Source organism: Anas acuta, chromosome 3 (genome assembly GCF_963932015.1).
Source record: "Anas acuta chromosome 3, bAnaAcu1.1, whole genome shotgun sequence".
Classification (NCBI taxonomy): domain Eukaryota; kingdom Metazoa; phylum Chordata; class Aves; order Anseriformes; family Anatidae; genus Anas; species Anas acuta.
Window position 1 is genome coordinate 95,588,638 of NC_088981.1, and position 13,955 is coordinate 95,602,592.

At 35.2% G+C, this 13,955-nt stretch overlaps 1 protein-coding gene across 2 annotated transcripts in view; it reads left to right on the forward strand.

Moving 5' to 3' along the window:
• The window catches only part of CSMD1 (CUB and Sushi multiple domains 1), a 1,153,949-nt gene that overhangs the window by 767,885 nt on the left and 372,109 nt on the right, over nucleotides 1-13,955 (forward strand). For both annotated transcript variants that reach the window (XM_068678424.1, XM_068678425.1), the window contains exon 8: nucleotides 6,740-6,827. In XM_068678424.1, the coding sequence (XP_068534525.1) occupies nucleotides 6,740-6,827 (88 nt within the window). The remainder of the gene's footprint in view (nucleotides 1-6,739; nucleotides 6,828-13,955) is intronic.

Sequence of the window (13,955 nt, forward strand, 5' to 3'; positions counted from 1 at the left end):
GAAATTATCCTCAAGATAGGAATAACTGATATTTCCAAGCATAAAGCAATATTTTCAAGCATAGCAATACTTATTGTGGAAACTTTCATTCAGTTAATTCTATGAATAAACTTGCTAATTGTATCCTAAAATCTTCCTTTTCGTCCATTAATTTAAAATTTTTAAATAAATAAAAAAGAAATCTCCAGCATATTCCAGAATTTTATACAATAATAATTTTTTTTTTACTTTTACTCCACATATTGGCATGTCAAGAAAATTAAGTATATGGATTTATTTTTCTTTTCCAGCAATGATGGTTTTCATTGTTATACATAACAAGTAACTTCAAGTGCATTTCATAAAGAATAATTGAAATGTTTTGGGTTTGCTTTTGAAGCAAAATTATTTAATGACCAAAATTATATCTAGAATTATTTAATATTTACATATATATTTGAATCAAACTTCAGAATTAAAATGTAAATAAATGTAAATGTATAGAACTTACAAATAATAAAGATGTCTCATTAATTAGTGCAGATCTTATCCTGTTTGACTGATACAGTGTCATTGCACTTATGTGTGATTTCTTGGCTGGAAAGAGGCTGCTATTTACATGTCAGATTTTATTTGCATCATAATAGAGAGATAAGTACTCATTCATTGTAAAGTCTTGTTCAGTTTACCAACTTGTCAGTCTGCACTAGAAAAACTGCCATTTCTTATAATATCTTTCCACAGTGCATTTTGGGGTCTTTTATTTTCTTTAACCTCCAGGCAGTATTTGACAAGGCTGTCTTGTAGGTGATTCTGGTAATTTTTCGGTTTAATTTGAAAAGCATTCAGAACATATTATTGAATGAATATTTGTGCCTGGGTTTATGTATTTTTTTCCCTTTTTTTTAAAAAAAATATATATATATTTCTATGGTGATATCACTAGATCACTAGGAGAATGTGTAAATGACCAAAGAGACTGCCAAAACCTATTAAAATTGAGGTGTTGCAGCTTGAAATATGGATACCAACTACTTGTTACTATCCCAATGGGTACTGAAGAAATATATGTGGTATAATTCATCTATACATAATTTTTTTATTTTTATTTTTTGCTGCAAAGTCTATCCCTTCAAAGTATGTATCACATGATTTAAATGAACATGAGTAGATCATTAATGTAAATTGAGATTCCAAATGCATCTAAAGCAGGGCAGCTGGTCTGGAGTAGGACTGATACTGTAACATAGGAGATCTTGTGTTGCTTGTATTGCTGCGTGAAATGTGTGTTGCATCATTCCTTCTTCCTGCTTAATACTACTGTCTGATTAAGGTTAAAAACTTCCCAAATGCTGAGTTAAATAAGGATATTAATGTGTCTGCTATTTGTTTACATCATGATCAAGACTTTAAAAAGTCTGATTTCTGATTACAGTTACTACCAGTCATTCTTCTGAACTGTTGTGTAAGAATCAGAACATGTGAAACATCTTACAGAAGTTCTAGTTTTACTAGATTATGTACCAAGTAAAACAATACACAACTTCCAAAACTGTCAAAACTATAGTCCACATGACACTATCTGAAAAAAAAAAATGGAAGAAATCAGGTTGATTTGTTTTCATTAAAAAAAAAGAATAGGTCTTGTTATAAAATGGAAATTTGATAAACCAAATCAAGTCTTAATCATAGAAGTTGTATATAGTCTGAAAAACTGTCCATTACGTTAATGAACTTACTTCTCTTCCAATATTTCTGCAGAAAGGCCTCCAAATTCTTAGTTTTGCAGTACAATATGAAGTTCCAGAGTCAAAATTTGTCCACTGAGAATGCTCTGTCTCTATACCAAAGACATGTCTGGTGGTTGAAGCATCTCTGATGTTCTCAAACTCTCTGTTAAAAGAAGAAAAAGACAGAGTTCTGTTATACTCTACCGTAGCTACTATTTCAAAAATAAACAAATAAATAAATAAACCTGACTAGAATCTTTCCTCTCTGTTCTCCCTACCCTGTGACTTCAAAGACCTTTTCTGATGTTAGTGTCATGGAACATACAGTGTTTTCTCTAGCTGATGGTTCCTTGAAGAACTGTGTGCAATTAGGATAAAGTGTGAGGAATCATCTATGTAAAGCAATATGTTACTTTGATATTTGCCAGCATTATATACATCTAAACTTATTTTTTTTGTAAACAGAAAGGCTATACTGAGAATGTTTTAAGAATACCTCTGGAGGTTATCACATCCAACACTCCTGCTCAAGCATTGATGCCTGAGGCAGGTGTCCCAAAAGCAGAGCTTTTGAAGATCTTCAAGGAATAAAAGGCTGATATTAAGAGTTAGAAAATACATGTAGGTGTGTGATTTAAAACAATTTGGTGTCCTAAATTTCTTTGTCATTAAATACAGGCTTAAAAATGTTCAGTTTATGTTCACAATATCGAGAAATATTGCTAGTATTTTAAGATAAACGCTACTAATTAGTGCATGGTTGTGCCAAAGTTACTACATAATTTATATTCATTTCTAAATTTTTAAATCTTTACATAGAAAAATTACTTCCACTTTCTTTCATACCTTCCTTGTTTTTAAATTTGAAAATTCTAAAATGAAAAATTGAGATGATTGACTGAGCTTTGAAAGTAAAGAGAAGTAATTTATGCTTGATGTGAAAAAGTAAACAGGAACTTCACAGAGTTCAACAAGGGGAAGTGCAAAGTCCTGCAGCTGGGGAAGAACAGCCTTATGCATGAGAGCATGCCAGGGGCTGACTGGCTGGAGAGCAGCCTTGTAGAAATGGATGTGGGGGTCCTGCTAGACACCATCTGAACATGAGACAGCAATGGGCCTTTGCCACAAAGAAGGCTAATTGTATGCTTGGCTACATTATGCAAAGTGTTGCTAAAAAGTCAAGAGAGGTGATCCTTTTCCTCTGATCAGCACTGGTGAGGCCACACCTGGAGTACTGTGTCCAGTTCTAGGTTCCATGCTTCCACTACAAGGGAGACATGGATGTACTGGAGAGAGTCTAACAAGGAGCCTGAGGACACTGAAGTATCTCTCCCATGAGGAAAGACTGAGAGAGCTGGAAGTCTTCAGCCTGGAGTAGAGAAGACTTGAGAGATTTATCAGTGTATATACATACTTGAAGGAAGAGTGTAAAGGGGATGAATCCAGGCTCCTTTCAGTGGTTCCCAGTGACTGGACAAGAGGCAATGGGCACAAACTTAAAGACAGGAGGTTCCAACATCAGAAAATACTTTACCCTGCAGATGACTGAGCACTAGCACAGGTTGTCCAGAGAGGTTGTAGTCTCCCTCCTTGAAGATCTTCAGAAACTGCCTGGATGTGGTCCTGGGCAAGTGGCTTTAGGTGTACTTGCTTGAGCAGAAGGGTTGGATGTGATGACCTCCAGAGGTCGCATCCAACCTCAACCGTTCTGTGATTCTCCATTTCTGTGAAATCAGAAGAAAGATGCAAAAAGTATGAAACACTATAAAGCCCTGGGTAAATGTAACCTTATACAAGATCATTTTGAGAGAGCACAAACAGGTCTTTCAAGGGCACACAGAAGCATTTTTCTTTAACGGTATTATGAAAGTTTGGGCAAGTGACTGGATGAATTGAAGCAAAAGTCTAAGGCCTTTAGAAAGAGACTGCAAGGATTAAACATATTCAGGAACAGAGATACTCAAATCACAGATGATACTTTCTTATCCCACATGTTATGGATCTCAGTAGCAGTGGATAATGCTCCACAGCTGTGGATAAAGGAAAAATCAGACAGGATTGAGACAAGATAAAAGTTTCTGACAGGGATTTGTTTAGGCATCTTTTCATCTGCTCTTAGTCTGAATGCTAAAAGATATTTTAAGTAAATTAAAAAATACTGGCAGGTAAAGGTTTTAAGCGTATTAACATGTAAAATTATATATTTATATACACATATATGCACTAAAGTCCCTGGTGTATTTGATTTATATCTAAAATTAATAAATGGTTTCATTAATTTGTGAAATTTATTCTTTTTTTCCCACATGGAAAGATAAAAACAGACAGGCTTGTTTTACAGGGAATTGGATTTATTTTGTTTTGACAGCATGTCATACAACCACCATCTGTTAAAAAAACACTTGACAGTTCATTGGGGAAAGTAGAAGGTAAAACTCAAGCAATGTTTAGCAAGGACTGTAGACATCCAGGAAGATGTGCTGAGTTCCAGACAGATGATACCTGCTCCATTTCAAGAGGCAGTATTTCTCTGGGTAAATGGCAGCCTGATACTGATGTGAGAATGTGTTGACAGGGGAAAGTAGTGTCTGAGAGGAAAATTTTGCAAAGACGAGCTTCCATCTGGGGAGATCATTTCATTCAGTAGTATAAGTAAGGTTTCAGTCAACATTTCCTGGTGTCCAAAACAAAATACTTATGCATTTTGTATATGTGTTTGTAAAAGTTTCACTGCAATGCGTTTCCACTTAAAACATGATAAGAAATGCAGTGCTCTCTACCTGGTACTACAGTGGTTATAAGTTGTTTCAGTTTTAGTGAACTTGGTATGTTGAATAACTGTTTCTGTCAAATTCCTTATTTTCATTTTTTTGGTGATTAAGTAGTCAAAATTGAACCCCACTCTCAGTAACAAAGCTACATTTCTGTGCCAAAAGTAATAAATGTTTATTTTTTTGCTTGTTTATTTTTTACTGAAAAATGGAAGAATTGCTAGTAGGAAGTTTATTTATTTTAAGGAACACAAGCAGTCTGTTTATTTAGCAAAATTATTATTTTTTTACTATAAAAGCATTTCAATGCTGACAGTTCCTGAGAAACTACAAAATTAAACTCTAAGATTAAAATGCATGTTTACCAGGTACTAGAAACTTGTCATGAAAGCCCTTATTCACAAACACACACAAATCTTTATTAATCAAAGTGAAACTAGCAGGATTGGGCTCTTGGTCTGAAGTGTTTTCAGGATGGTGACTTGTAGTTGTTTGTTTTTTTTTTTTTGTCAAGCTGGACTGGATTTTTACTCAATTTTTATTTATTTTTCAGCATTATTATTATTATTATGTAGAGTATATTGCTAATTAACTTATAAAAAGAAATATTTCTGGACAGACAATATACAATAAGTAGTGTTAAAAAATAATGCAAAAATTAGGTGGTTCCTTTCCTTTTGTATATTTTTAAAACATTCTATATACCAAAACCAGAAAAGAAACATAACTAATCTTAAAATATACTGTAATTGTTGCAGTTTCTCTATTATAAGAAGAAGCTATCTTCTTCAAAATGTTCAAATCAAGCATTTTGGTACTTCCAAGAGCTTTGTCCTTAGTTCCTGAATTAATTTTTTGTAGTGCTGCAGTGCAGGGTTTTTGTTTGCTTGTTTGTTTGTTTGTTTGTTTGTTTTGTTTTGTTTTATCTTTAGGTCTCTTGTAAAACATTAGTTTTCATATAAATTAATAGTCTCTGATGCTGCTGAAGATTTATACCTCTTACCATTTGACTGTACATATCCTGCTTGTCACCATTCTTTCTGACACTATTCAATTTGAAATTACATCACTGTGTAGGAAAACCAACCAGTTTTTACATCTGATCTCTTCTCACCTTTCACTCATAATGCTGTCATCTGTAATCCACTCAGGCTTCTGTAATTTATTTTGTGCAGCTAAAATATTACAACCAATTATTATTATTGTTGTTGTTGTTGTTGTTGTTATTACTATTATTATTATTATTATTATTATTATTATTATTATTATTATTATTCAGGAAGAACATTCTACCTTGTTATTAATGGTTTTCCCAAAATCTTTTAAGATGAAAATGAGATCCACAAATTTCAAGTAGCTCTATACCTTTGTGGAGAAAACAGAAAGACAGAAGTGTGTCTTCCTATGCATATACACACATATGTGTAGAAAGAAAGTGTATGCATTATGCCTTGTGCTCCCTTACTTTTTTTCTTTACGACTAATTACTTTTAATTACACATATTCCTTAAGCAGTTTTTTACAAATTCAGAATTAAAAAGTGAAAATTGAATGCTCAATTAATTTTGAGTTTTGAGAGGACTACATAACTGATATTAAATTAAATGCCTGACAATCCAGAATGGACAAAAGGAATGGAAGAGTGTAGGCCATCTTCTCATTTCTCTCTTAACTGAAAACACAAAAAAAAGAAATTTTAAAGCTCGATTTCATATACAGATATTCACCTGGTTACAAACACATCACTCTTTGGGGTTTTCTGTATGTTTTTTTAGATGAACTATATCATAAAAATATTTATGCATTACAGCGTTACAGTTGGGATCTTAGCTTTTGTATGTTTCAAGTCTTATGGACAGAAGCTTAAGGGAGATATAATTTTCTCAAAGTGTAGTCTCACAATGCCAAGTTGTGAATATTTCAGGAGGTGACTTTGTGAATGTTGTTTTCCCTGTCTGAGAGAAGTCATGGATACTAGGGCATACATAAAATGATGACTGACTATGGGAAATCAATCCATCAATCAATCCCAGAAGAAAAACATTTGATTTTTTTTAATCATAACTAAAGAAAATAAACAGTACATCCAAGAACTCAATTATATGAGGCTTATTTTTTTGTCAAAATTCATATTGTTTCAAGAAAAATAAATATTAATATGCATATGGTTAGATTCTGGCCATATATGGGAAAATTGATGAGTCATCTCGTCAATTATCCATGACTAAATTTTTTTTTTTTTTTACCTTTTTTTTGCAGTGACCCAAGGTGGAGATGCAGTTGCATCTGATACATGTCCTGATCCTGGAATTCCTGAGAATGGGAAAAGGGTGGGCTCTGACTTCAGGTAGGCACGTTTAGTTGTATTTGACTAAGAAGATATTTATAGGTACAGAACATGCAGCTGCAGATATTCATTCTCTCTGTAGTTCTGAATGTGTTGAGTCTTTGTCAAAATAGTTCCGGTCTACTGCAGCTCTTGATTGTTTTATGCTTTCATTTCTTCTTTTAAATTAATTCATTTTAAAAAGGGATTTTAGAACCTAATAATCTTGTCTGTGTATGAAAAGGCAGAACTGTCTGGAGAGTATAGAAGAGGGAACAGAGAGAATTGTTTGTTTTCCCACTATATAAAAGTTGTTAAAAGGCTTGGAAAACATGGCAACTTCATTGTCTGAGAAAGGGATGTATGTTGTCTCCTTGCTTTGCTTGTTTTCAGACTATGTTTTTATTCATTAAAAAAAGAAGATGAGGTCAAATAGACTCCTGTCTATTCATCTGTCCTAGATGAAGGTTTTTCTTTCCCTCTTGGGGAAAAAAAAGCCAAGACTTCAAGGTGTTGCAGAGAAGAGAGTCAAAGCAAGGAGATGGAACCTTCAGCTCAAGCAGAGATTTATAAATTACTCAGCAGGGAATGGACAACCAGACCTAAGAAGGAATGGAAAGGAAAACTTTATAGGAATTAGAAGAAATTGTGCAAAGGTCTCTGCAACTCCAGAGCAGGTTAATCAAGCTTATTGTTCCTGTTCAAAGCAAGAGCATAATGGACAGGGGAAGAATCATTTAAAAAATCATTCTACTTCTGACTAACCTTCTTTGGATTTTTCTCAATTTACCCTCAAAGGAGTTTGAGAACTCATAAACAACTCCAATGTTAAGAGAATCAGTTGTATGCAAAGTCATGATTTCATTACCGACTGGACAATACTTAAATGTATTTTAAAAATAATAAACTGAAATAAGCTTTTCAATAAATAGGATAAAATATTAAAGAAACATCCAGCAGATGTTTACTGTTATCTGTTCTATGTATTGTGATTCAACTTGGCATGTACAGCTGCTGCAAAGGAAACTAAGCTACAAAAATATAATATGCCACTCCTCTCTGAAGGTCTGTTGTTTTATTAAAACAAATGCAAGTTTTATCTAGGCCTTAATTAATGCTTGATGTGTTGAGGAGAGAAACATCAGTTGGAAGAAGACTGGGTAAAAATGGGATACTAAAATCTAGTTATTTCTCAAGATGTTGTGGGATGTCTGTGTGTATTCATCTTAGTGAAACCTGCATAAATTTGCTGAAATTTTGAAGAGTATTTTATTTTAATATCTGTAAAAATATGCACCAGTTTTCCTCCTCTGTTTTAGCACTCTCCTCATTACATAAAGGGTACAGAGCATACCTCTTTTTCTGAATTCCTCCAAATACTTAGCAGAACAAATAGCAATAGGCAGCATCTAGAATCACTCTGCTACTAGTGGAGAGAAACAAGCATCTCTAGAAAGATGTAACCTCTTAGCTTAAATGTTTAATGCAAAATAGAATGAACTCACACTGGAAGTGAATTCTCAGTCCATTAACTATAGATACGAGTGAGTTCAGCAGGTCAGGAAGGTGAGTATGTGACATACAACAAGTGGCTGAGAGAGTTGGGTTTGCTCAGCCTCAACAGAATCTCAAAGATACTGTTGCTATCTACATCTACTAAAGAGGAGGGTGCAGAGAAGAGAAAGCTGGATTCTTCTCAGAGGTGCACAGCAACAACAGTAGAGGCAATGGACACAAGCTGGGGCATGGGAAATTCCTATTAGATACAGGATTATTTAATTTATATATATATACATATATATAGTGTGTGAAGATGGTCAAACACTAGAGAAGGTTTTCAAGAGAGTTTATGAAATCCAGGGAGGCATCCAGTGCTTAGCTGAACATGGTTCTGAGCTCACTGTCCTAACTAAACTTTCTTGGAGTAGGTGTCTCTAGATTAAATGTCCTCCAGAGGCCTCTTTCACGACATGCATCTCAGAGTCCTGAGGGAACTGGCTGATGTAGTTGACAAGTCTTTCTCCATCATACTTGAAAAGTCAGACCAGTCAGGTGAAGTCCCTGGTGACTGAAAAAAGGGAAACATCACTCTCATTTTTAAAAAGAAGGACCTGGGGAACTCCAGACTGGTGAGCCTCACCTCTGTGAAGGAAGACCATCGAACAGATTGTCCTGGAAGCAATGTCAAAGCACATGCAAGACAATGAGGTGATATAAGACAGCCAGCACAGCTTCACCAAGAACAAATTATGCCTGACCAATTTGGTGGCCTTCTATGATGGAGTGACTGCATCAGTCAACAAGGAAAAACCAACCAATGCCATCTACCTGGACTTCTGTACAGTTTTTGACACAGTCCCACATGACATCTTGATCTCCAAATTGGAGAGAAATTGATTTGAAGGGTAGACCATTGAGTGGATAAAGAATTGACTTGAAGGCTCTAGCCAGTGTGGTCAGTGATGTCCAGGTGGAGGCTGGTGACAAGCGGTGTGCCTCAGGAGTCTAACTTGGGATCAGTGCTGTTTAATATCTTTATCAACGACATAGAGAATGGGATTGATTGTACCCTAAGCAAGATTGCAGAAGACACCAAGCTGAGTGGTGCAGTTGATGCAACAGAAGGAAGGGATGCCATCCAGAGGGATCTGGACAGGCTTGAGAAGTGGGCCTATGTGTACCTAATGAGGTTCAACAAGTTCAAGTACAAGGCGCTGCACCTGGGTTGGGGTGATCCCAAAGACAAGGACAGACTGGGAGAACTTATGAAGAGCAGCCCTGCAGAAAAGGACGTGGGTGTTCTGGTGGATAAAAATATTGACATAAGCCAGCAGTGCACACTTACAGCCCAGAAGGCCAACAGCATCCTGGGCTGCATCAACAGAGGCCAGCAGGTTGAGGGAGGTGATTGACCCCCACTGCTCTGCCCTTGTGAGGTCCCACTTGGAGTCCTGCATCCAGGTCAAGTGCCTGCCACACAAGAATAATGTTGATTTATTAGAACGGGTCCAGAGGAGAGCAAGGAAGATGTTCAGAGGGCTGCAGCACCTCTCGTATGAGGAAAGGCTGAGAGAGCTGGGACTGTTCAGCCTGGAGAAAAGAAAGCTCAGCGGTGACGTTATTGAAGCTTTTCAGTACCTAAAGGGGGCTTTTAAAAAAGATGGAGTGTGACTTCTTTTTTTTTGTTTTGCTCAGGAAGACAATGACAAGACGAGGGGGAATAGTTTTAACAAAAACTATTATGTAGAGGGAGATTTAGATTAGAGGTTAGGAGGAAATTCTTCCCTCAGAAGTTGGTGAGGCACTGGCACAGGTTGCCTGGAGAAGCTGTGGATGCCCCATCCCTGGAAGTGTTCAAGGCCAAGGATGAGGCCCTGGACAACCTGGTCTAGTGGGTGGCATCCCTGCCTATTTCAGGAGATTGGAACTAGGTGGTCTTTAAGGTCACCACCATCCTAAGCCATTCTATGTTTTCAAGATTCTGTAATTCTATGATTCTTTCAACGTGATTTATTCTATGAATCTATGAATCTTGTGCAGATTTTAAGTGTTTATGTTATGTTTGTTATACAGACTGAGCAGACTCTCATCCATCTAGTTATGGTCCAAATCAGCAGCGTATGAGCAATCATTAAGCAATGACTGCACATGGATTGCTAAGCTGGAAGATAGGAAAAAGAATAAGTTTCTCTTCTCCTCTAGCTGTAGCCTGGGTTTGGAAGAGAAAGGGATCTAAAATTATTTTGATGAAACAGGTGTAAACATCCGAAAACTGGGAGAACTCAACATGAAATGAGCATGAAATTCTCAAGAGGGAAAGCCCCAAAGAACCTTAAAGTTCAAAGTATATTTTAAGATATCTGAGACCATCTAATGTCAAAGAACCCCAACAAACATACATAAGTGTATTATGCTGACAACCTCTTATGACTGAATGTAAGTAATCTTAAAAGATTACTCTTATGGGCAATGCTTACTCAACTGACAGAGCAAGGCTATTCACCTCCTTCCTCCACCCCATTCATCCTCTAATAATACTTTCCTTTCACCTAATTCATCTTCCTGTTTACAAGGAAAAGTAAACGTATAAAGTGTTCAAAACTAGCAAAAGAAACATCATGTAAGAGATGATAAATAAAACATATCAATATGATATGTTGATCACTTATTATTTCTCTGCATATTGTGGGTCTTCAATTCTGAGACAAAAAAAAAAAAAAAGTATTTTGTTTCTAAACCCTATTTGTTATCTGAAAGCTAATTATGTACCGGCAAATGTTTTTCATATCTATTTAAAAGCTATCTTAGCTATTTTAAAGTGTAGCTATCTATGTCTAGTTTGATATTTAAATAAGAGAATTTGGCTGGAATTTAGTTTTTCTTTCTCTGAAATGAAAAATTAAGCTCTTCTATATTTAAGGGAATAATACTATTGCTTGCATGCCTCCAGTGCAATGAAAATAAAACACTGGAGGCAAGAGTTTTTCTTTTCTTTTCTATTAAGAGTTGAATATAGACACCAGAAGGAGCTATTGTTCTTGTCAGAAGAGTGCCAATGTAGATATTAATCTGAACTGAGACATATGAAAATGCACATTATTCAAAATCTTTTCCAGTCTGCTGAAAGACGTGTTGTGAGTGGGATTGATGGAAGGGCAGAGGGTTTATTTTCAAGTCAGCCTCATAGCCAACTGTATCAGTGATGACAAGTTCTTTGAAAAGGGTTTCATTGTTTTCAGCACAATAATGACATTCTTTCTAATATCATGACGCAGAAAAAAGTTATTGAAATATTAACTTTTTCATTCTGTCCTTCTGCCACGCTTTTACTGTGTTCATTCAGGAAGCAGGAGAAACAATTTTCCATGATTTCAAAGAACCCAGTGGATATTTGGAATCATTTTGAGGGAGAAATGGCAACTCAGACATTGCTAGACAAACGAGGACATAATAAATGCAATTTTGGGGTCAATATTACGTTTTATTTTTGTGGGAGATCTGAAAACAACAGAACTTTTAAATGAAATCTGAAATGGATATAAATAATTACATTTCTGCTCCCCTTAAACATTGCATGCACATAATGTATATATGTAAGGCACATGGCATTGTGAAAATACAATCACCCTGTACAATTCCACTGGCATGTGTAACAAAAATAACTTTTAAATTTTCAAAACTCTTTAAAAAATAAATAAGCATCCTGTTCCTATAATTTATTACAGATCTTTTTTCATATTAAAATGGCTTCTTTCAGTAAAATACTAACTTTTTTAATAATTCAAATTTTTGCTTTTATGTAGTTCCATTCAAAATAGAAGGAAAAAATGGAGAAACTAATTTCTCCCTGTTGAAATACACATAGAGAATTTACCAAAACAAAGCAAAACACTTCCAGTGTCAAAGTTTTGCTCAGCAAATAGGAAGGTAAAGACGAGAACAAAAGAAATTTAAAACCTTCATTTTTAACAACTGGAGATTAAGTGAATTAATCATTCCCTTTGAAACTGCAGATCAAATTATTTGATATACTGCTTTAAAAGGACTCCTCATTTTTGTATGGAAAAATGTCAAGCAGAATCAACAGGAGACTCAGCAATTCTGACATTGCTTAGAGGATAAGTGTAGACTGTGTGGTCCAGATGCATCACATCCCCTGAGATACTTATTTAGATAGATCTGATTGTCTGGAAACAGAAAATACTTTAGTGACTCAGCTCACCTAAGCTTCCTCAGTATCAACTGTTCTCTTAAATTTCTAGTTATATGTCTTGATCCAGATATCTGTAATGTATATATTATATAATATGTATGTATATATATATATGCATTTTATTATTCATTCCCCATACCATCAAATTAGTATACAAACTAGAAACACCAACAACAAACAAAAAACCACCTTAATCTCATCCCTTCATGATATTGTCTTAATTGCATTTCAGACATGGATGCAATTTTTATATCTCTTTCCTTCTTTATATATATTACAATCTGGCAGCCTGTACCTCCATTCCTCAATACTTAGAAATTTTCTTCAGGATATGTTTTCAATAGCATTTTGATTATTTTTTCAAGCCTTTTCAGAATTAAAATTACATTCAAAAATACTCTTATGGAAAGTATCAGTTATTAGATTGATGGCATAGACCTGATTTTTCACAATAGGTGCTTCAAAAAGGATGGATCTTACCTGATATTAAAGCAAGTTTAATGAACAATGTAGCCATACATAGACCATGTCTAGAACTATCTCAGTCATTCTAGTAAGACCCATGACTGCTCCTCTGTAGCCTATCAAAATTTGATTCGAATTTTTGAAATAAGTTTCAAAAGATTGTACATGTTAATGCCTTTAGCTGGCATTCAAGTTTCTCTCCACCCTGAACTCTAGCACTGAGGAGCTTTCGAGTACTTCATGTTTCTACCTTGCTCTTCAACTTGATGATTTTGCTAGATTTTTTGGTTATTTTTAATATGTTACAGTCAACATGTTGTGGGTTTGTGTGTGTGTGTGTCACTTAGCTTTTGCTCAAACATTTCAAAAGATGTTTGAAATGTGTAAAATATATGAAGCTCATGTTATTATTCCTTAGAAACAAGCTATTTCCAGACATTTGGAAAAAAAATACAATATAGTATATAAATAAATAGCAAAACAAATTAAATCATCAAAGTGTGTGGTTTAAACTAGTAAAATTTTAGGTATCCATATGTTTATTAATAATACATGTTTATCCTTGCATTTATTCATTTGAGGAGTGTATTTGGAATCATGCTTAGTCACTTCTTCCAAAGGTTTTACTGTTCTAAAGGACAGTAGATTATGGCAAATATAAAATAAAATTTTAGAAAATTGTTCAAGTCTTCAAGGATTTCATGCATTTCCCATGACATATGGAAGGAAGGGGCCAGTGCTTTCCTAGATTTGTAACACAGAATCATAGAATATCCTGAGTTGGAAGGGACCCTTAAGGATCATCGAGTCCAACTCTTGACACCGCACAGGTCTACCCAAAAGTTCAGACCATGTGACTAAGTGCACAGTCCAATCTCTTCTTAAATTCAGACAGGCTCGGTGCAGTGATCACTTCCCTGGGGAGCCTGTTCCAGTGTGCAACCACCGTCTCTGTGAAGAACCCCCTCCTG